At 37.7% G+C, this 23,048-nt stretch overlaps 1 protein-coding gene across 1 annotated transcript; it reads right to left on the bottom strand.

Annotated features, from left to right (window-relative positions):
- Positions 1–6,378: 6,378 nt before the first annotated feature.
- sncb (synuclein, beta) lies at positions 6,379–21,222 on the bottom strand. The gene is made up of 6 exons (XM_056262397.1): positions 21,074–21,222; positions 20,122–20,252; positions 15,021–15,050; positions 13,391–13,509; positions 8,843–8,929; positions 6,379–7,196 (listed from the first exon to the last, which is right to left on the bottom strand). Exons 2-6 carry the CDS (start codon positions 20,240–20,242, stop codon positions 7,167–7,169), a joined length of 387 nt encoding a protein of 128 aa, XP_056118372.1. The 5' UTR covers positions 20,243–20,252; positions 21,074–21,222; the 3' UTR covers positions 6,379–7,166.
- Positions 21,223–23,048: the final 1,826 nt, after the last annotated feature.

A 23,048-nucleotide genomic window follows, 5' to 3' on the forward strand; every position in this document is an offset into this window, starting at 1 on the left:
TGAATGGTACTATAAAATGGCTTTTCCCAGGTTTTTTGGATTTATGCATGTGGTTGCATACATTGCACCTCACCATGCCGTGGATTGTGTTCTGGAGAGCTCTATTCTATCGCCTATGTTCTCACCATAGAAATCGAGGGCTTTTGCCAATCGCACGCTCCCGCAGAATATTTGTTGCCTAGCAACCAGCCATGTAAAGGGGGGGGGGGGGGGGGGGGGGGGGGTGACTGTGCTCATGGTGGGGGGGGGTTTCAGAAAACACATGCCATATTTTGATAACAAGAGGATGCAGGCAAATGATGAGGAGGAGGAGGAGGAGGTGGATAGGGATGTAAAGATGATGGGGAGTGTGGAGGTGGAGATTATGCCACAAGTTGTGGATATCAACTGTAAATTAAGTCGCGGTGAGAAACCTTTCCTCAGGATGAAACTGTTTGACATTTGCGTCTACCACAGATATGAACACTAATGGGTACATCTTGTCTGCTTACATCTTCAGGGAATTTCCATTAATAAACCGTTCTGGAAATGTGTTTCCATGTAGCTTGACACCTACACAATCTGGCATTGATAAGTGATTTTTCTTGACTTTTCATGCCATAAATGCAAAATATTCTGTGTTATATTTGTGTTTTAAAGGAACTGAACTGAAAATATAAACCAAAAAGAATCTATAGATTATTCTTTCTTGCAGCTGCATGAAATCGTACCAAGTCTGTTCTACACCATATGGGCTCAGTGGCTGGCAGGTTTCACATAAAGTGCCTGTTGCATGCATGTGAACACAAAAATCCGCACAAGAGGCGATTTTTCGCATCAATTTTGAGCCACTTCCAAATGTGTTTTAAATCAGATACATATTAGGAGTTGCACAGACTAGTCGACTTTAAGCTGGATGTCGACTAGCCACTGATCATGGAGGACGCAACATGATAAGAAATCTTTGTAGTCCACTTTTACGCTCCGTTTCCGACAGTTAAAATGACAAATAAATGCATACTTCGAGAGCGCTCCACAAGATATGTTTGATTATACTATCTGGATGCTCAAAATTGATCGTGCGAATGCACATTTTAAACAGCTTATTGTACATTCAAGTTGATCGCCGATATAAACTAATGTGTTGCTGCATTGTAACATGTACAGACAGTAGCTCACACATCACATGAAGATCGTGCGCACACAGAAACATTCAGTAGCACAGAAATGTATTGTCAACATTGCTTAAAAACTGAAAAGTTCTAGCATATTTTTCTTAGTAGCTAAAACCCACAGCTTCACTATTAGTAGAGAGACGCTGCACATTAATGCATACATAAATGTGTTTATAGCCTACTCTATTATACTAAATGTGTTATATAAAAGATCATGAATAGGCCTATATCTTTACTGTGCTGCTTTATCTGTGTCTGATTTAGAACGAGCAGAAATCTGTGAGAAATATAATGGCCCAAAGACAAAAGAACTGATAAAAATAAGTGCTTATGTAGGAGCAATACGCTGATTTCACGCAGCCGCCATTTTGAAATCGAAAGCGAGGCTCCGGTGGGAAGAACCCCGGAAGTACAGATAGACAACAGTGCCTTGGACTACCAACCTGAAGCTGCTGCCGCGATTTACACTATTGGATGTTAATATCCAATATAGGATATGTATATAGTTCGTTCCTGCTTCTTTTTTTACGTTCTGAATTATATATAAAATAATTATTTTATTTATAAATGAATTTCACTGTATATAGTCTAAAATATGAAAGAAATGTATGTACATTTTTAGAATAACTAATTTCTACATTAAACACAACAATATGCCATCGCATTCGCGACTCTCCTATTAAAGGTGACACTTCCGGTTTTCTTCACACCGGAGCGATTTCAAAATGGCAGCTGCGTGAAATCAGCGTATAGCCTTGTGGGCAGCGCTGTACGAGTTGCAATCATAGACAGTAAAAGAAATGGACAGAGCGATCTCATTGGAACTCAGTTGAGACAGTTGAAGCCCACTTTTAGCGATTTTTGAGAACTTCCGTTCCTGACGCGCAGACTCAGACCGACTCAAACTAAGCTTGATGACGTGAGCAACCTGTCTGACAGACGTTAATCTTCTAGTAGCTGTGCGTGAAAACTGCCAACGTTAATCTTGCAGAGACGGGGAACTTGAGCAAAGAGTTCTTTGGCGTGAGTGAGCAGGAGTAAGAATTCCGTTGCTTTTATGGACTCATTATCTATGGGCTTCTCCCTTGACGGGACGTCCCCCCGATTGCCTGCGAGCTTCTCCTCCTGTCTGTACGGTAATTTCTGTACAGCGCGACAGAGAGTCGAGTGGTTATGACGCAATCGTTAGCCTATTTTTACTAAATCTGTTTCTACGGGGCCATAGTGTAACATAGAAGGTAATGGAGCCCTTTATACATTGTCGTGTTTCTTTAGAAATAAATAATGGACAAATGGAGTCTTTAAACGCCTCAGATGTAAAGTTATTCACTGTCAAAGTGACGCAAAAATGAATGGGAGTCAATGGAAATGCTAACGCAAGTGAAGTTCTGCTACAACATGGCGGCACCCGGCCGGCTTCAACTTCCGGTCGATGGATTACCCCCTTGGTTGCAATGGGCTATATGCACGCATAACTTCCGTGTTTGACGCAAGGATGCTCGTGCGTTTCCGGTTGGGGAGATTTAAAGCGGAGGAAAACCGAGGAAAACGGTATTATGGCAGAGTCTTCAAAATTTACTGTCCTCTCGTCTTTGAAACGAAACTTTAATACGTTTAGATGTAATTTTATATATAGTTATGTTTATTTAATATAATAAACACAGAAGCATAAACAAAATGAGGAGTGTCTGTTTTGTCTGTTTTTGTGACTAACGTTTCTTTAGTATAGCAATAGAGTATAAAAACCAATATAAATTCTCGGTATAGCATTGGACTCTACGATCGGCGGAAGTAATCCAGCATCCTTAGACCTTCACCGGAAATACCGCCGTGCATAGAGCCCATTTGCAAAGAGTTTAATAAAAAGTTAATGTTATATATTTTGGTTACATTTGTAAGTTGATAAAAATGTAACTGGTTGTGTAAACCTGGCACATAATATGCCGATCTAAATATCGATAAATCAATCAATATAGCCCTGAATCAAATCAAATCGTATAGCAGAATTTTTCTGAGGTATCGCGATACCTCATTTGATTTGATTCAGGGCTATATTGATATCGGCATCGTATCGCTGGCTGAGAGAATCGATATCATATCGTATCGTGATGAACTGTCTGATTTACACCCCTAGTCTAAAGTGAATGTAAACAGGGTGGACCAAAAATCGGATCAAAACATTAGACCTGTGCATTAAGACTTGCAGTGTAAACGCAGCCCAACAAGTTCATCTAATACATGAAGATGTTTCTTTTCAACTAAATGAGTTTTTAAAAAGCATCTCCATTGCAATGCTTTATTGCAGTTTCACTGAACTGATAAAGACTGATTTTAAGCTGTGCAACACATTTGAAACAGGATGCGTATGTAGGTGAGTATAGCAGCCAACACGCTGCACGTTATTTAAGGGGTTATTGTTCGTAATCAAAAACATCATCTCTAGTCTTGACATCCACAGGAATACTGAATATCAGGAAATGCCCTGAGGCACTTTTGAATGAAAGTTCTTTCACTGTGTATCTGTGTTATGTTGCCATAGCAACAGTTCACCACCCCCTCCTCTGATCCCTCCAGTGACGTGGGAGCTGAGAAAAATAATAGAAGGTTTTACTAAAAAAGTGAACGTGTTCTTGCATACTCTATATCCTCACTTCGTATTACACTAGAATAGAAATGCACGTAGGATGGATATAAAGAGACAATGCAGCAGTTGAACGGAATGTATCGTGTATTTTGAAAGCATTATGCATCTTTGAACAGGAAATATGAGGATCAACAACTAAACTCAAATGAAATCTTTAGGCATAGTCCGCATTGGAACTGCAGATGAAATCAAGCCAGTACATTTGCAAAGTTGCTAATTATTTACAATTTAATTCACAAAGTTTCAAGTTGAATCTATAGAAGGAATGTCCAATTGGTTGGGCAGTGCAGCATTTATTTAGAACTCATTTTTTGTCCAAACTCCTTAATGGTGTCTGATGCTTTCCCTGCAGCGGTGCCTATAGCAGACTGTGTTTGTCTGGACGCCTCCTCAGCAGCTGTTTGTACACACACACACACACACACACACACGCACGCGCACAGAGAGAGATCCGTTAGGGACGCATTTACATATTCTTTATGGTCCAACATACAAATAAATTAATAGAGATAAGCAAAACAATACAATACAATTTTAGATTGAAGACATTATGGCAATGGCAGGACAAAATTATGCACAGAATATTCTGTGTGCAGTACAATACGATTGTAGATGATTTGCATACACTGACTGTACACAAGCTGTAATATCAAGCACATCCACTTAAGTGCATTTTTATCTCTGTACAGATGTATAGCAGACTAGTGAGCTGGCAGCTTTCTCTTACCTATACTGGTGGTTTCTTTGGCGGACTCTGCCACCTGGTGCACGACATCCTGCGATGCCTGAACTGAAATAACATATCAAATATGCTGGATGTTTTTCATGCGCAATGGGGAAAAGCTCTCTCAAAAAGCAGTATCTAAAAAATACATTAACGCATGGTGAAATGGACAACAATAAATAAAATAAAATAATAATGATGATAAAATTAAATAAAAAATGTTGGTTTCACTTTATTGTTATGGTCCCTTTAACACATTTTGTTGACTACAAGTAACGTTGCACCGTCGTGTCTACTAACTCTCATTAGAGTGTTAGTAGAGTATTAGTAGACTGGTAGGGTTAAATAAGTTGACATTCACAATTTACTCAAGTAGTATTATTTTACTCAATTGCTTAATTTAATTTGACGGAAATATGTCATATAATTGAAATATGCAAATCTTAAAAACAGACAATTTTTGGATTCTGCAATCCTGTCACTGTTTTATGAAATCTTGTAAAAAAAAATGTAAAAACATGTTAAAATCAAATTATTAAACAAATTATTAATCAACAAATAAAAAGTTAAATAATGAAATGTTTAAATAAGACATCCTGATGGTCAAAGTTCTTTCAAATCTATCTGTGGCACAATAAAACACATAAGAAGTAAATTAGACAGCTGTTCTTTCTTAAACTAAAAATTAACGTTACCAAACATACAGTATATCAATGACAGAGAGGATGATCAGTGTGCATCCATTAGTACCTGCACTGTCAGTGACGCCTTTAGTGGCTGACTGTGTTGTGTTCTTCAGCCCCTCCAGAGACTTCTTAAAGGAAGCCATGATACTGAGCACATACACTCACAGTCCTACCGGCTCGGCGTAAGAGGGATGCTGCCAGCAGGCCCTTAAATACCCTCTGCTTCCGGAGGGCACCACATTCTCTTGTAATAACACGTGCTAATCCATCAATGGGGTCCGGCTTATGCAGGTATGCCAGCTATTCAGCTATTGCACCGTACTGATTCTGCTGGGCTCAGCATGTCTGTATAGAGCACTACGTTCTGAGACACAGCCAGACTTCCTGTTGATAAGAGACGGTGGGGAGGACGGGGGGAGAGGGCTCTCTGGATGTAATATTATTCTGGAAGCCAAAAGATGGACACACCTAAAATATACAAGTGCCTTTGCATTGTGCTGTATAAGAAAATAGCAAACTAAAGTGGTAGTAGATCATTATCACAGGTACTTTTAACATTCTTATAATTTTATGTGTGACTTCAGTGTCCAAAAATGCTGTGGTGCTGTAAATCAAAATAGTGTTGCATATTTTCACTCTTAAATAGAAACTTAAAGGGTTATGTCAGGCACTTCATATATAGAACCTTTAGGGGTTCCCTAATGGAATAATTGTATGGATTTAGTATAATTAATTCTAAAACTATTAGTACTATACTATATATATACTATATATTAATACAAGATACTGTTTTTAACTAAAAACGGAAAACTTGGTGTACTGGCAGTTTATTTTGGGAGCCTGAAAACGCAAACTTTTGAAAACGTGTTTCAAAGTGTACGTTTTTGAAACTGATACCGTTATCGTCTCCATGTAAACTACAAAAACTTGAATTTACGAAAACAGTGGTGTCATGCCTTTTACGGGTTCAGTCTGTAGGCACGTAGTGTTTCTTTACAAAGCGACATCGCTAACTACTGGCCTGGCAGCAGAATACAACGTTTTTAATCGTTTTTGTGGATCCATGTGAATGGAGATCGTTTTAAAAATGAAAAACACAAAGGAAAACATTTCTGTTTTTAGCACATCATTGTCGTGTAAACGTACCCTTAAGAGTGTACATAGACTTACTTTCGGGGAAAGAAAGAGAAAGATTTCTTTTGTTTGTTTTCTTTATATACAGAGGATTCTCTGTCTTGAATGACACAGAAACCTTAATATTGACATTTCCAGCATTGTAAAGCACATATTGACCTGACATCCATAAACATCTCAAGACACTTTACACTAACTTTAAAATCTCCAGTACACAAACGCATACATACACACAGATACAAATTGCCCAATTCGAACAAATAATCCACTGGAATGATATCACAAGCAACTATAAAGTCACAACGTATAAAACTCTTACTTCAGAAACATTAAATAAATAACTTGCTTCAATATTAAATACAAAATAAAAGTAGAATCCCACAAACAGGCATTGCACACAGTTATATATAATATCATATTTACCCGAAGATATTTGAACCCCCAATATGCTATTGGAAGATCTGAAACATCTATTACGCGTATAGAAATGCAGGTACACAAGTACAAAGAGTCACAATGGGAGGGCAGGTCTCGTTTCATTGGGAGGGAGTCAAGGAAACGAGACAGAGCGCCCTCCGGCAGTCAGCGTAGAGCTACATCCAACACGTTACCGTCAGAACATGACATTTACAATAGATCATAATAAAAGTATATATCTGATAGGAAGAACATTTCTCGGCAGGATTAACTGGAATATATATTTAAGTTTTTGTATTTTTTTTTTTCTCTTTTTTGCAACAGGGTTTATTGTGTTTAGGATTTGTACTTGTTATTGATAGAAACTTTTTGTGCTGCTGGCTGGACTTGGACTTGGAATGTGTAGTTTATGCCTCTGGCTCATAGTCTTGGTTGTCCTGTGAGTAGAAACAGAAAAATGACAGTTCTTAAAAATGAGAAGAATAGCAAAAATAGTCAAAAGGCAGGTGGAACTTGATTTCAACAAGGAAAGGAGCTCGCATATGGTAGAATATTTCTTACAAAAATACTTGTTTTAATGAACCTTACTGTAAAGTGCTACCAACCTCATTTGTTTGATTTGTTTTTGAATTTTTCTACTATATACTTTTCACTGTAGTTAAATTGAATGCAAGCAGAAACAATATTACTATATATTACAATATTACTAAAAATCAACTTTCTTTAATATCTAACATGTAGGTTTTGATTAGCCCAAAGAAATTATTTTTTAATTACTATTATTTTTTACACATGGGGGTCTTTTTTACTTTAGGATCCTACACAAAGTAAATTTCAACAGAATATGATGGTTAACTACATCTCATCATGATGCTTTTCCAAGGGCATTGATTGTTTAAAGGAATAGTTCACCCAAAAATGTTGTTCCAAACCTGTATGAGTTTCTTTCTTCTGTTGAAGACGATATTTTGAAGAATGTTAGTAACCAAGGAGTTGATAGGCTCCATAGTAGGAATAAAAAAAATACTATGGAAGTCAATGGCTACCATCAACTGTCTGGTTACAGACATTCTTCAGAATATCTCTATTGTGTTCAACTGAAGAAAGAAATTCATACAGGTTTGGAACAACTTGAGGGTGAGTAAATGATGACAGAATTTTCCTTTTTGGGTAAACTATCCCTTTAAGGTCTGTTGCATTGCCTTACTTCCCCCAGCAGGTGGCAGCTACAGCTTTCAGATCACAAGCATCTGGTTTATTTAATGAATCTACTGTAAGTACACATCATGTTATATTACTAAGGTCTGAAGATCTGACATCTGAAGATACCCTACATCTTAAATGTCATTATCATTTTCTGATGGCCCTGGCTGCCTGTGTGTGAGAGAGGATCTACTAGAAGAGCCCATCTCCACAACAGGCCAGGGGGAGCCTCATTTGCTACCCACAATGCAACAGGGCTTTTGATGTCACTGCCACTCCCATGGCATTCAGCATGGCAGTGACAGAAGGAGGGGGGATAGTAGAAGGGGAGGAAGCAGAAAGACGCCGAAGACCCGTTTGAGAAAAATGTCTGGGATTAAATTACATATTATAATTCTGTGAAGGATGGTATATGTGTGTGTGTGTGTATATATACATATAGTTTTTTTAGTGTTATTTATTTGATTAATGTTAAACAGAAGGGTGATTATTAATACTGTTTTTACATGGGTCCTTTAACAAAGAAAAAGTGTACATGAAATTATTCATTATTTTATTTAAAATAATTCATGTGAGAAGAAATAGACTGTTTACTAACAAGAGACAAGACTAACTTCTTAAAATGTATTATATAATATATTATTTTTCATTTAATCATTAATATAATTAATGCTATTTTATATATAATTATATATAAATACATTTCATAAATAATATACATTTTACAGTATCTTTTGGAATTTTATTCAATTAAATTTAACCTATACCTATAAAACTATACAAGCATAAAGAAAACAATTTGTGAAAGTGATTTGAGATTTGACTTGTGATTTGTGTGTCTGGTAAATGTGTGTGCTACTGTGAGTGCTGGTGTTCTTACCTGCTGAGTCTCGTCGTATGTCTGTCCCTCAGGGTCCATGAGACCTTCTCCCATTGGCTCCTCGGTGGCTTCCTGACCAAACTCAGGCTGTGAATACACATGTGAAACCAATTAAATTTACTGAGTCATGACATGAGAAATCCAATTTGCCCTGATCTTTTGACATATAATTGGTCTTTGTACCATTAAAACACTGTGCAAGTTTAAACTGTCCTCTTCTTTATAAACAAAGCATTTATGTAATCAAACTCCAAAAACGGCTTGATTGGATGTTGTGGGATTTATGACAGAGCATGACATCATCGCACCATAGGCCCCGTCCCCAGGCATTCAGTCGCTTAACGGCTGACATTTGCCACCACTGGATACAGTATAAAGTACAGTACAGTCAAAAGCAAATAGAACCCATTATAATCACTGACGCTGTCTACACTGGATACAGTATACAGGTGCGCGTTCAGTTTCTGACATACTCCACGCACAAGCCTTAAATAAGCCAACTCTTAAAACAGATCATTTCAGACAGAGGGTCAGAATGAGGGTTGAAAATAATTGTTTTTCCTCATTTATACAGTATATATATATATATATATATATATATAGGGATCGAAAAGGATCGATTTCTTTTAAAAGAGGTTAAATATAAGCACTTGTCTCGTGTGCTGTTTACTGTATGTACAATTTATATCAGTGGTGTATCTGCCACTGTCCTTTAATATGCATGCTACATCTTCATATGTACCTAATACATGTTTAATCAAACTCCATTTTATGTCTTGCCAGAGAGAAAGAGAGACCCTCATTACCTACATACAGTAAGTAGTTAAGATTTTTTTAACAGTTCTGGGTCAATGGAAGGTTTATTTTTAAACTGAGCTATCACAGTCAATTAGGTCATATTCCAGCGATCTACAGTCCTAATATCACAACACAGCCTGTCAAACACTTCATGTCAATCAAGAAACAATGCTATTTGTGCTAAAACATTTTAGGATATTTTAGGAAACTTGTTTTATCCCTTCAATACTAGCACACTCGTAAGAATGAAAAAATATATATAAAAAAAAACTCAGCAAAAAAAGAAACCTCCCTTTCCCAGGATACTGTGTTTTAAATATAATTTTGTAAAATCCAAATAAGCTTAACAGATATTTATTGGAATGTGTTTAAACAATGTTTCTCATGCTTGTTCAGTGAACCATAAACAATTATTCCACATGCAGCTGTGAAACGGTTTTACAGGCGGGAGACAAAAAAGGTCACCGGTACAATAACTTCTCAAAGTAAACGGACAGTAAAAACTTTTTAAACTACATTTAAAAATTCAACTCATTAAATGTAATGGTATTAAATGTGGGGTCATGAAAAGTGCCATATAATAAGATTAAAAGCATACATTTAAATGTTTCAAATTTATTTATAAATTAGATTTAAATTTTTGTTGAAAAGTTCTTTGAATCAGTAGTAAGACATGTGGACACTAAAACACACAAGTGACACTGTTTCCTGAGAACGACCCACAATCAGACTGGACTGTGCTATTTGTGTGTGGCACAAATGGCACTGTGAGTGTGTCTGTGTACAAGATCATTCTAGTCTATACACACACACACACACACACACACACACACAAATGGCACAGTCCAGTACAGTAACACAGTTAGCACTGACCACCCACACACATTCGCAAGTTTCAAAACCGCTAAACTACACACTTAAACCGGCCATCAAACACTTTTCTTATGACAATAACTGTACTCCAAATGAATCGGGATGATGGCATAAATAAAGCACTAGAACACTTAAAATCAATGACAGCGACATTGTGTTTGTTTCTTTGCCTCCAGCAGGCTTCATGCACACACACACACACACACACACTGAAACTGTAAACACTGAAAGCACATATGCTGCAAGCTTCTTATGCTGCTTTTGCCTCTAAGTGATTTAAGAGATTACTGAGTCACCAAAAAGGACAAGACTAATTTTTAAGCTGGGTGGGGAAAATCCGAGGAAGACCACACATTTGTCGCTACAACCGCTACTGTTCAAAATCCAGCGAGCTCCGATATCAACAGTTTGTTTAAACGGAAACAGATCTGCCTGAGTTTGAAGATTGTCCGACTTCTCCTCCCATTGTGCATTATTAAGTAATATGCAAAGTGCTAAGTGACCTTGGGCAAGGTCGAGAGAGAGAGAGAGAGAGAGAGAGAGAGAGAGAGAGAGAGAGAGAGAGAGAGAGAGAGAGAGAGAGAGAGAGAGAGAGAGAGAGAGAGAGAGAGAGAGAGAGAGAGAGAGAGAGACGAGGGGGAGGGGAGAGCAGAGGGGGCTCAGCAGAACAGAAAGACAAAGTAAGACACAATATTCCCTGTGGGATAAGCGGCGATCCATTATGTGTCATGTGTTATGATGTGTAGGTGAGTGTGTAGGGTGTACAGCCCTCTGATATACAGTGTTATTTTTTCTAGTGGCATATATTTCTCATGGAATAACACACAACTATGTCTGATGGACACACAGAAGATGTGCATGTGCATCTATTAGCGTTCACACATTTTCTAGCCTATGAATTCAAATAAAATTGAGCAGAAGTGGAGTAGGGTATACCTGTAAAACCGGAGGGTGCAGTTTCAGAACCGCATTTCTAGGACCCTAGTTTTTTGCATGTACTCTCCTGGACCAAAAAAAAATAAAAAAAATGGGCCAAGCCAAAAATGGCACAATAATTAGTGGTCTTTTACTGGTCTTAACCATTTTAATCACAAATCACTGGTCAGTAAATAAGCAAGAATTGCACAAATGCTGTAGATAATGTAACTTAGCATGGAATAGCCAAACTTGCAGACAGCTTTTTACAGGAAGAGTCTGTGTTGTTCCACGTAATGTTGATGGCTTCAAACAGTTCATGGGTTGTTGAAAAATGCCTCCCAGTTTGTTTGAGTTTAATGTGAGACCAAATATTCACTATAGGGTTCAAGTCTAGACTCTGACCAGGCCAAAACATGAGCCTGATGGACTTGCTCTCTTGGTTGTCTTTGCAGTTTGAGCAGGAGCATTGTCTTGTTGAAAAATAATATCTGATCATTCCTCTTTTCATTTGTGTGAAGCAAGCTATTCTGCAATATTCTCCTCTACTCCAAAAGCATTAAATGACTTTTCACAGTGAAGTATCTCACCAATACCAGCAGCTAAAAGGCTCCCCACACAATGACACTCTTCCTCCATGCTTCTGTGTGGTAGAGATGCTTTTATTATCATATTTCTCTCCAGATGTTCGAAGACACCGCTCTGTACTTCCCATTTTCTGCCAAAAACTTAATTCTGTCTTTGATGTTTTTCTGAAACAGCAGTGTTTTTTAAGTAGTGCATTTGCTTAAGTTTAGCTAATTTCCTGACCAATAATTTGTGGTTAAAACAATTAAACACGTAGGGTCCTATTTTAACGATCTAATCACATGGTCTAAAGTGCACTAATGGCGTGTCCGAATCCACTTTTGCTAGTTTAACGACGGGAAAAATGTTTGCACGCCCGGCGCATGGTCTAAAAGGGTTGTCCCTATTCTCTTAATGAGTAATGTGTGTGTTTTGGGCGTAACGTGCAATAAACCAATAAGTCTCATCTCCCATTCCCTTTAAAAGCCAGTTGTGCTCGCGCCATGGCGGATTCGTTATTTACATGGCGGAATTTGCAAGTGGAAAAACTGAACGCTTCTCAATCGAGGAAACGGATCTGCTCGTGCACGAGGTTAAAGCGCGCGCGCAGGCCATCTACGGGACAAAGTGGACCCGCCTATAGGCGCATATTACTAACGTGGTCTTTAAATAACAAAAAAAATATTGACTTTAGACCAGGTCTCAGTTGGTCAATCGCGCAGTCTATTTCAGTTGCTTCAAAATAGCAACGCGCCAGCAATGCACCTGAACACACCTCATTTTCAGACCAGCACACCCATGGGCGAACAAATGGGCACAAGTGCATTTGCTATTTAAACAACTTGGCGCAGGACGTGAAAATGATAATTGCGTCGGGCTGAAACTAGCAAAAAACACAACACAGTACGATGGAGAATATCAAATGGCAAAATAAATAAACATTCATCTCAGTACTTTTACTTTTAATACTTAAGTTCATTAAAAATCAAGTACTTTTGTAATTTAACTCAAGTAAAATGGAAAAAATGTACTTTATACTTTTACTGGAGTAATTTATTTTAGTGCATCTGTACTTTTACTTTTTAAGAACTTGATTTTGTGTTCTTCGTCCACCACTGATTGCAGGAATATAGTATTGCAGAAATGTGACAAATCATCAGTGTTAAAAATGTTTTGTCAGGTAACCTAAAATGTCAAGTCAAGTAAAAAAAAAGAAGTATTATGACAGTCAAACTGACTACATTTCATTACATCAACAAAATATACTTTTTTAGAGTTTGATCAGGTAGAAAGAGCTCCTTATGGTAACCACTGAACATTTTTACAGTGATATTTTTGAAAGAATGAAAATAAAATGATAGATAAGAATAATCAATAATGATATAAAGAACATACGTTTAAGTCACTGGGGAACTCATCCTTCTTCACCAGGCCGGTGGCGGCGGCGATGTTTCCGGCTCCACGCATCACAGCTCCTCCCAGCTGAGAGCCCTGCTCCTTCGTCTTCTCAGCCACTAACCGGAGATGAGACACAGACAACCCATTTCCAACACAAACACATCACTCAGGGATTCAATATTTATTTGGTGACAAGAAAAAAAATTGGTCAATTATTTAACAAAGCAACTGTTCTACACTATGTCAATGCTATGCGCTAATATGAAAATAAATGGATTTTATTCAATAAAATAAAATTCTATACAATTTTATATGACGGTAACACTTTACAATAAGGTTTATTAGTTAACTACCTTAGTTAACATGAACTAATAATGAACAATACTTCTACAGCATTTCTTAATATTAATTTCAACTTTACTAATACACTATTAAAATCAAAGGTTGTATTTGTTAACATTAGTTAATGCACTGTGAACTAACATTAACAAAGATTAATAAATAGTTCATGTTAATTTATACAACTAAAAAACCTTATTGTAAAGTGTTACCAATATGACTTACTGAACCTGCTTATATTGGATTATACCAACAAAAGTCACTTTAAATAATCAGACCAGGTAGATATATCTTTAACACAATAATTGTGCAAATCATTTTTTTCACTGTGCATTTAAAACAACAATGTTTTTTAAAGACAGTGAAATAATTGAATATACTGCTGTCTTTGAAAAAGAAACACTCATGAATTTAATGCATTATATTATTATGGATGTTTTATGGATGAACAAAAATCCTGTTTTATTCTAGATTTTGTTATCAACATTTGAATGTGGGCAAGTTTCATAAACAAGTGTTTGCATTTTTGTCAAAAACTACGTCTGGATCGGATACAGAACGATGATCAAAACATAGATGGAGTAGATGGAGTCCATCAACATCAAAGCTTCACAGTCCCATTGCTCGTCCTGGGTTGACATTTCATTCGGTAACGTTGGGCAGTTTTGATTTATATGCTGTTTAATGTTGATAATTGCGTTATTTTACATAATGCATCTGCTTACATATGCTATCGCTTGTTTCTGCTTCTTTTTGGTCTGTGTTTTAAGCAGGAGATTCAGTGTGTAATAGCGCCCCCTACTGTATAACAGTGAAAATACGGAAAGCCGGAAAATTCCGTCAATGGCGGGAAAATAGTTAATTTCATGTGATAATAATAATTCATTAAATTGATAGTTGATAAAGTGTTTTATAGTATTATAACAATATAACTGTGCTTAAAATGACTTACAAGAACATGCTGATTAGTAGGCACTATGTGCATTATATGCATACATAATACAATATGCACCGTCAGGCTTCAAGCGATATTTAATTATTTTAAATGTGTGTCAGGTATTGTGGTTTAGAGACTTTGTGCTCACAGTTAATCAGACGGAAAAACACTGTGACTTTTCTAGTTGTCCATCTGTCCTAGACAATAACCTTCTGAAATATCACCTAGGCACAGAGCTATTTGTCTCGGTTCCACTTACTGGCTGTAAGCCATGCCCTTTGAACACATTAAATGAGACGTATCCATTATTTACAAGACAAGACTAAAGAACAGTTTGCAGAATAACCTTACCTGTTGCAACGCTGTCTTTGGTCTTGTTGCCTGCAAGCACAGAAAAAAAATATTGTAAAATCACTTATACCCAGCCCATTACAATATAGAAACACACATTAAATAAGCCCTCTGAAGGAACTGTGATAAGGTTGAAAGTAGGTACATGATACAGACAGGCAATAAGTAGAAAGACAATGTGAAATACAAGCCTGGAACTCCCAGAGCAGCTTCATTTAAAGGTTCACTGAAAAATCATTAGAGCTAATAGAACCTGTATCTCAGACCTGTCACCTGAACCAGCCTGCACGAGTAATACAGCTCAGGAGCACTTGGTAGGAAGGAAGTTACAACATACTGTAATGGCAAATAGCACTCTGTGTCGCGGTTTGAGTATGTTTCTTACAAGTGAGAGAAGAAGAGAAATTACTTTGAGCTAATAGATGTTTAAACTAGAGTCATTCAACCATGACTCATTAAAGCTGATATGTTTCATCTACAGCACTTGAGTCATTATAACACAAAGTCGCTTCTTAAAAGGGGAAAGACTTGCTCGTGAATGCAGTGTGAAGTATCTTTTTAGATATAAAGGGCAGATTAAAAGTGATTTATTAGGTTTAATCTATCACTGACAGAAATGTCTGTAAAGTACATCATTTTACTGAACTTTTCTTTTTTTCTTTTGTTTGGAATGCAGAATATATACAGTATATCATTCAAAAGTTGTAGTCAGTAATATATATATATATATATATACATACAGTAAATATTTTTACATTGTTACAAAATATTTATTTTTTAAATAAATGCTGTTCTTTTGAACTTTCTATTGTATTAGTTTCCACAAAAATATTAAACAGAAACTGTTTTCAACATTAATGATAATAAGGAATGTTTCTTGCGCCTTTTTGAAGGATCATGTGACACTGAAGACTGGAGTAATGATGCTAGATGTAGTTTTGCCATTACAGAAGGAAATAAAATGTATTAAAATAATAATAAAGAAAATAATTATTTTAAATTGTAATAACATATATATATATACTTGTAATAACAAGTATATATATATATATATATATACTTTGTTTTATATTATATGTTTTATTTGCTGTTTAGGGAAATAGAATGCAATAAAAAAAGTGTTAATAAAAGATTTAAAAAATTTAAAAAACTATTTTAATATATATATATATATACATATATATTGCATTCCTATTTGCACAAACAGCAAATAAAACATATAACATATAAAACAAAGTATATTGTTATTGTTTAGCAGAACATTCTTTTAAAAACACAAATATTGTTTTGTTTTTTAAAGTAATGGCACATCTCCTCCCAGCAAGCCACACAATCATGTATGGAGAACAAACAGTGTGGGAGCAAAAATAAACCGTAAATATACTACTGGTATACATCAGAGAATATACAGCTCGATATGAGGATGAGCAACCACAGGGGAAATAAATGAAAGACGGACAGGAAATTAATAGTAGTGGGACAAAACGAGCCAGTGTGCGATTAACAGAGGCCACTTCCTCTTCAATCTCTCCTCAGATGGGTTGGTGGCACATGTGCATGAAGGAGTGTGAGTGTGCAACTGCTGTCCAAGGTGGAACAAGAACCTATCAGATAACCATCACCCCTCCTCCATGCGCTAACACACACTCCCATAAGGCCATTCAAGCATGGCATCCCAGGTCACCGTGCAAGCTTGTGTTCACCGCAAAGGAAACGACAGCAAGAAACCGTACAGGACGATCTGCTATGTGCTCCCAAAGCAACCGCAAATGGGCTTGAGATATCTGGCCTAATTGTCTCTCCCTGGGACACTGGTGGCACAGATGTGAGGTTTTTTTTTTATGTGAAGGGATTCTGTTATTCATTCATCTCAACATCAAAAAAGAGGAGTGTGAATGAGTGCTGGGGATGAACGTGTGCACTTAAACACAAATGCCCTCTGAGTCTCCAATTACAGCAACGTCTCATCTTACTGATCAAAGCACACGGAATCGAGAAGAGCAGGCTGGAATGATTTCAGACAAGCTTGGAGAGATATATTTCCTTTCTTTCAACTCTATATAAGAATTTGGACTGTCACTCCTGTCAGTGTTTATACTGAGAGCTCTCTGTCACGAGCGCTGTGCATATAGAGGGCTATGAGCTCATGGAATTGTGTGACATGTGGCCAGTACGGCTTTTTCCCAACCCGATAGGAGATCAGAGAGCTGCTGGATCAGCTCCAGAAGTCAACCATCTCACGCGGTGTTATTTCACTTGCAAATTAGCGTGTACATTAAAGATCACCTTATAAGATCAGGTTACATAAAATTGATTTTCTCCGTTTACAGTTCATGTTATACTAGAATCAATATCAGTCCAGTATTTTGAGAGCTTTTAATTTTCCAGATGTAAAATCCATTGTTGATTAAACAGGCCATGTGCAATATAGAGAGTGATGACAACCTCGCAAACAAGACTGTCATAGCATTTGTTGTTAGGGAACTAAAATCATATTTACATAAGTATTCTCCTGTGGGAAATATTGGAAAGATGAGTGATCTAGTGTCACACCACAAACTATGTGCACTGGAAAACTGAACCGAGTAAGAAAAAAAGATAGATTATCCTGACAATACTTTATATTATTATTGTCTATAATAATGCTTGACATATCACGACTTAATTTACTACTGTATGTTTTGAAATAAATATACTTTTCTAAACATATTTTTTAAAGAAAATCCCTGAGGGTTTTCAGCAGGGGTCCGCAAAGGTCCTGCAGGAAACATATATATATATATATGTTTCCTGCAGGACCTTTGCGGACCCCTGCTGAAAACCCTCAGTTAGCTGGGGGCTTAACAATTGCTTCTAAAACACTGGAAAATAACTTTTTTTTTCAACAGCAAGATTTTGGTTAAAAATAAATATCAAGTAATGAGGGAAAGAGCATATTTCCCCCTATAAATTTCTGATTCTAAGGACCCCAAATATGATGATACTCTTGCGATGGACAACCTTCCTCAAATATAAAGGCAGCTATATATTTTAATGCATAACCCGTTCATATTGTTTGAGAAACGTAAGTGTTACGTAAAAAAAAAAAAAAAAAAAGAATATATTTGAACAAAATGAAATAATTGGCTTTTATATTGCCAATGTATTAAGATATTCTTAAAATATTAGAATATTTAAAATATTTCAATTAAATTCCACATTTATTTGTAGAGTGCTTTTCACAATAAATGTACAAATGTTCTGAGACGTAGTCTTAATCATTAATATAGTATATTAAGCATCATTCATTAAAACATTTTCTTTTTAAATAATTTTAAGAACTAAACGTCTTTAGTGTTAAAGGGTCACTCCACCCATTTCAACATAAATCTTTATTGAAAGTGGGTTATATATGTAGTCGAAATGTAAAAGAAATTTTGAATTTGGTGCCCTCTTGACCGAGAAAAGACAGAAAATAACTTTAGGGCGCATTTGTATGTAAGACAACAACTCCCACAATGCACCACGTTGCACAGCTCCGCAAGCCACTCCCACTAATCCAGAACAGCGCAAACAGAGAAATCACTCTCTGTTTGAAAATCCGAAACTAGAAATCCGTCTACAAGGCTAGCTGCCAAAAGAGTTTTTAAATTCATTTCACACAAAATGTCTAGTTAGTTGGCTGTGGCGAGCAGGACGAGGGCGAGGGACGTGACAGGACGACGCGAGTGATAATGAATGACACCTGTGAGACGCAGCGGTCTCATATCTCTCACGGAGGAGCGGAAGCACAAAAGGAACAGGCCTGATTTTATGTTGTGTTTCTGTTGTGTGTGGCCAGCTGGCTTATTCTTTTGTTTTGTATTTGTTTATTTTACTATTAAAATGTTTAAATGTGCGCCGGTTCCCGCCTCCTTCTTCCCACAACAACGAACCCCGTTACATTGGCAAACTCATTAGCGAATTACTCCTCGTTTGTATTTCTTTCTATATGGTGAATTATTGCATGATACCTGCATGTTCCGTCAGAACATATGCGTTGCGACACTAGGATGGTTCACATCACAACACAAACATCCGTGTGCTCGTCTGATTCAGAGATTTCGTCCAGGAGAAATTGCTATCGTTGAAATTCTTTGCAGCAGATGGACTCTATCTGTGTCCGTAGCGCACAGCGAGAGCACAGGCACCAGCAGCCCGCCCAGCTCGACCCAGTCCGGGCTCCTCGTCCGCGACAGGCAGCCGCCTCCTGATCCTCCATCAGCCTCAGCTGCTCTTCACTATATTGCGGCTCGTAAAGATAGCCACGAACAGCGGATTCGAGCAGCAGAATTTCAAAATCCTCTACTTCCATATCATGTTTAGTTTCTTCCATATCATGTTTAGTTTCTTCCGTCATTGTCGTAACTTCCTATCTCCACAGCGCTTGTTAGCTTAGCTTATAAACAAGATGGCTGATATTGCTTTCAGTATCTACAAGTGAAGTCCCACCCACTGATCTGTGATAGCTCTGTTAGCGCATTAGGTCCAACCCCCTATGGGCGGGTTTGAAAGGGTGGGAACTAGTGCTTGTAGTCTTTACAGAAATACCCCATTCTTACACTTCCTCCTACAATGACGCAAATTGACGATTTTTGCGTCATTGTAGGCGGAAGTGAAAAAGGTAAATAGTGGATTTCTCTCGTCTCAGGGGACAATGAAAGATTTTTTCAGGACCATTCAATAGTATTACTGGGTTTCTAACAATGGAAAGCTTAATGCAAATGGGTGGAGTGTCCCTTTAAGAGACTAAACAGAGACATGAACAAGCTCAAAATGCCCACAAATTACACAAGAAATGTGGCTCTATATGGCTGTTTAAGAAAAAAAAAAGTAATATTAATTTTAATAGCATGTGGTACACGTAAGAGGCCTGGAAAACCCCACCCAATATCCCAGCCAATCACAAAATTACACAATCGTGCCTGAACCTATAGTGATGCTCTGAGAAGAGGCAGTGAAACAGATAGCAACCCCCTCCTGGCCCTCAGGCTCTGAGCTTCATGGTCCCTCCCACTCCCACCAAGCTCACGCTTGATTCGTGATATGAATGCATTAAAAAAAAGAGCATTATATGTCTTACCCACAAACATCACGCCTTCCTTGGTCTTCTCTGCAGCCACCGCAACACCTTCCTTGGTTTTCTCTGCGGCCACTGCCATACCTTCTTTAGCTTTAGAAAGCCCCTTCATAAAAACATCCATCTTGCCCCCTCTGCATCCAAGAAAGCAAGTTATGTGGCAGCGCACAATGGAAAAACAGGGTTTGTGTTGCACTGTATATGACAAATGTGGGTTAATTTGGCATTGAGAGCAAGTGTGTGTGTGTTAATAGCAGCCTGTCAGTCGAACAAAAAGGAGTCTAATTTCCCTGAAGATAAAACGCCCAAACATGCTCACACAATGAGATGAGAACATTCACACCATCAGCTGACGTTATTTTTCAGCTTTAACAGCAGGAGGTGTCATCGAGATGTTCACAAACACATTCTTTTTTTTTTTTACTCAAAGCTCCTAAAGCGCGTATTTTACACTGGACATCCATATGGGTTCCAGGAGACATATTTTAGTGCTTGTGTAAAATAAAAATGGCACATGCATTTTTGCTTTATATAGTCAATTTAAGTCATTTTACAGACCGAATGCACTGCTATAATGGAGAAAAATGTGTGCCGACACATTACTGACAGTGTTTCAGACAGGATATTTCATTTTAAACGCAAAAAGAAGATGGATCTTGTACTTCTCATTTGCAATATGGTGTCACCTCTCCAATGTCCTCACACAGAAGAAGTGCTGGACACGACACGGGAAAAACAAAAAAAATTGCCCGTTTAATCATCAGGTAGCATACAAAATTCTACACGCAATGTTTTAATTTTCATACAAGCGCGCGAATACTCGTTTCCATCGATGTGCACGGGGTTTTGTGTCCTCACGAGCGCACCTTTAGTATTCTCACACGATCTCGGTTCATTTTAACACGAACAACTGCGTTTCAGCCTCGTAGACGTGAAAATTAAAATGAAAACGTACCTTTTAAAGCACCTTCTTCGTCCTTATGCTTCAATTGCGTAGTAGATGAAATATCGTGGAAGGAAATTTTACTCTACGATCTTGAGGTGGGCCTTCCTTTGGATGCGCTCAGCCAATGAGGACGAGAGGATGAGACGATCGACGTAGCTTATGGTATTGATCATGGGGGGTGTCAGTCCCCGGCTGGAATGGCCTGTGACACAGTGAGACTAATGCTGCATCCTTATCATATAAAAAGGTGACTGAGATCGTCAGGAGATGAGGCACGCGCGCTCAAATTGCACATCTGCTTCATACTGTACTGTCAGGTGTTATTTCATCATTTGCACTTACTCACAGAGGACGTGTCATAGACTTCCCTTCATATCGTGTTTCATATAACACTGCACTATCAGGAGAGAAGTATCTATCTATCTATCTATCTATCTATCTATCTATCTATCTATCTATCTATCTATCTATCTATCTATCTATCTAGACAAGTATCTATCTAGACAAGTCCATCCATATGCTTTTGTGATCGCGTGCCGTCTTCTTTTTCTGTGGCTTAATATCGAGCTGGATGTTAAAATCAAGCTGAATGTCTAACCGTTAATTGTATAGTAAATTCAAGTCAAAATGCTTTCGATCCTGAAGGGAGGGTGTGACCAGGCTTGCTCTCATGCATATCTTGTTGGGATTTTCTGCGAGCGATGAGTGTCGTGTCCACTGTCCATCTGCTTGAAGTGGGCGCATCGTGACATCTGCCTCTGAAAGGCAATCGAATGACGCGACTGGCCAATTGATTTTGTCCAAAAGTCTTGTAAAGATCAATACCAGCTGGTGATTCAAAAGTTCCCGAACGATCTGTCTAGAATACGCATTTTCGTGTAGGCCTAATTAGCCTATGTATAATCAAGTAAAATTAGATTTCACTCATTAAAACATCACGGGGATCGTCGATTTCTTTTTAGTGACGTAGCTCTTACACCTATGACATCAGCAGTTAACAAACACACACACCCGTTTTTATGCCTATTGTGCCATCTGCTGTTTTATACTAGTATAACATTGGTTGAAGTTATTTAGTAGTATTCGCTAATTCCTAAAGATTGTTGACCAGCTATAGCTGTAGACGGAAAGGCGGTATTTCAGCACCACGGACAGCAGCCGCCAAAACACAATAGTTAAACAAAAACTCACGATATATGGCTTTTCATACTTCATTATAAGTTAATTAAACAGCACTACGTATTCCATGACGAAGCTGACGCAATCTTCCAAGGCTGACAAAGTGAATTCACTTTTTGTTTGTTTGTTTTTCCCCCACGCAACACATTTTATAGTACATGGTTAACCTCACGCTTAAAAATAAAGGTTCTTTATTTGCATCTATGGTTACATGGAGAACATTTAACATCCATGGACCTTTCCATTCCACAAATGGTTAGTGGAAAATATTCTTTCGATTATTAAAATGCTGTTTTCATCACAGGCTCCAAAAATGTCCCCACAAAGACAAGGATGTCTCTCACACACACTCACACACACACTCACACTCACACTCTCTCTCTCACACACACACACACACACACACACACACACACACACACACACACACACACACACACACACACACACACACACACACACACACACACACACACACACACACACACACACACACACACACACACACACGTCTGGTTTACTATCTTTGTGAGGACTCTCCATAGACGTAATGGTTTTTATACTGTACAAATTGTATATTCTATCCCCTTACACTTTTATCCCTAAACCTACCCATCACAGGAAACATTCTGCATTTTTACATTTTCAAAAAAAATCATTCTGTATGATTTATAAGCGTGTTTACCCATGGGGACCTCAATTTAGGTCCCCACAGTGACACGAGTCCCCATGAGTCTGTGTGCATTCAGGTTTAAGTCCCCACCGGGATAGAAAAACATGTACACACACACACAGTCTGGTTTAC

The sequence above is a fragment of the Rhinichthys klamathensis genome, unplaced genomic scaffold, assembly GCF_029890125.1.
Source record: "Rhinichthys klamathensis goyatoka isolate OS25496 unplaced genomic scaffold, OSU_Roscu_1.1 h1tg000192l_1, whole genome shotgun sequence".
In the NCBI taxonomy this organism is placed as follows: Eukaryota; Metazoa; Chordata; class Actinopteri; order Cypriniformes; family Leuciscidae; genus Rhinichthys; species Rhinichthys klamathensis.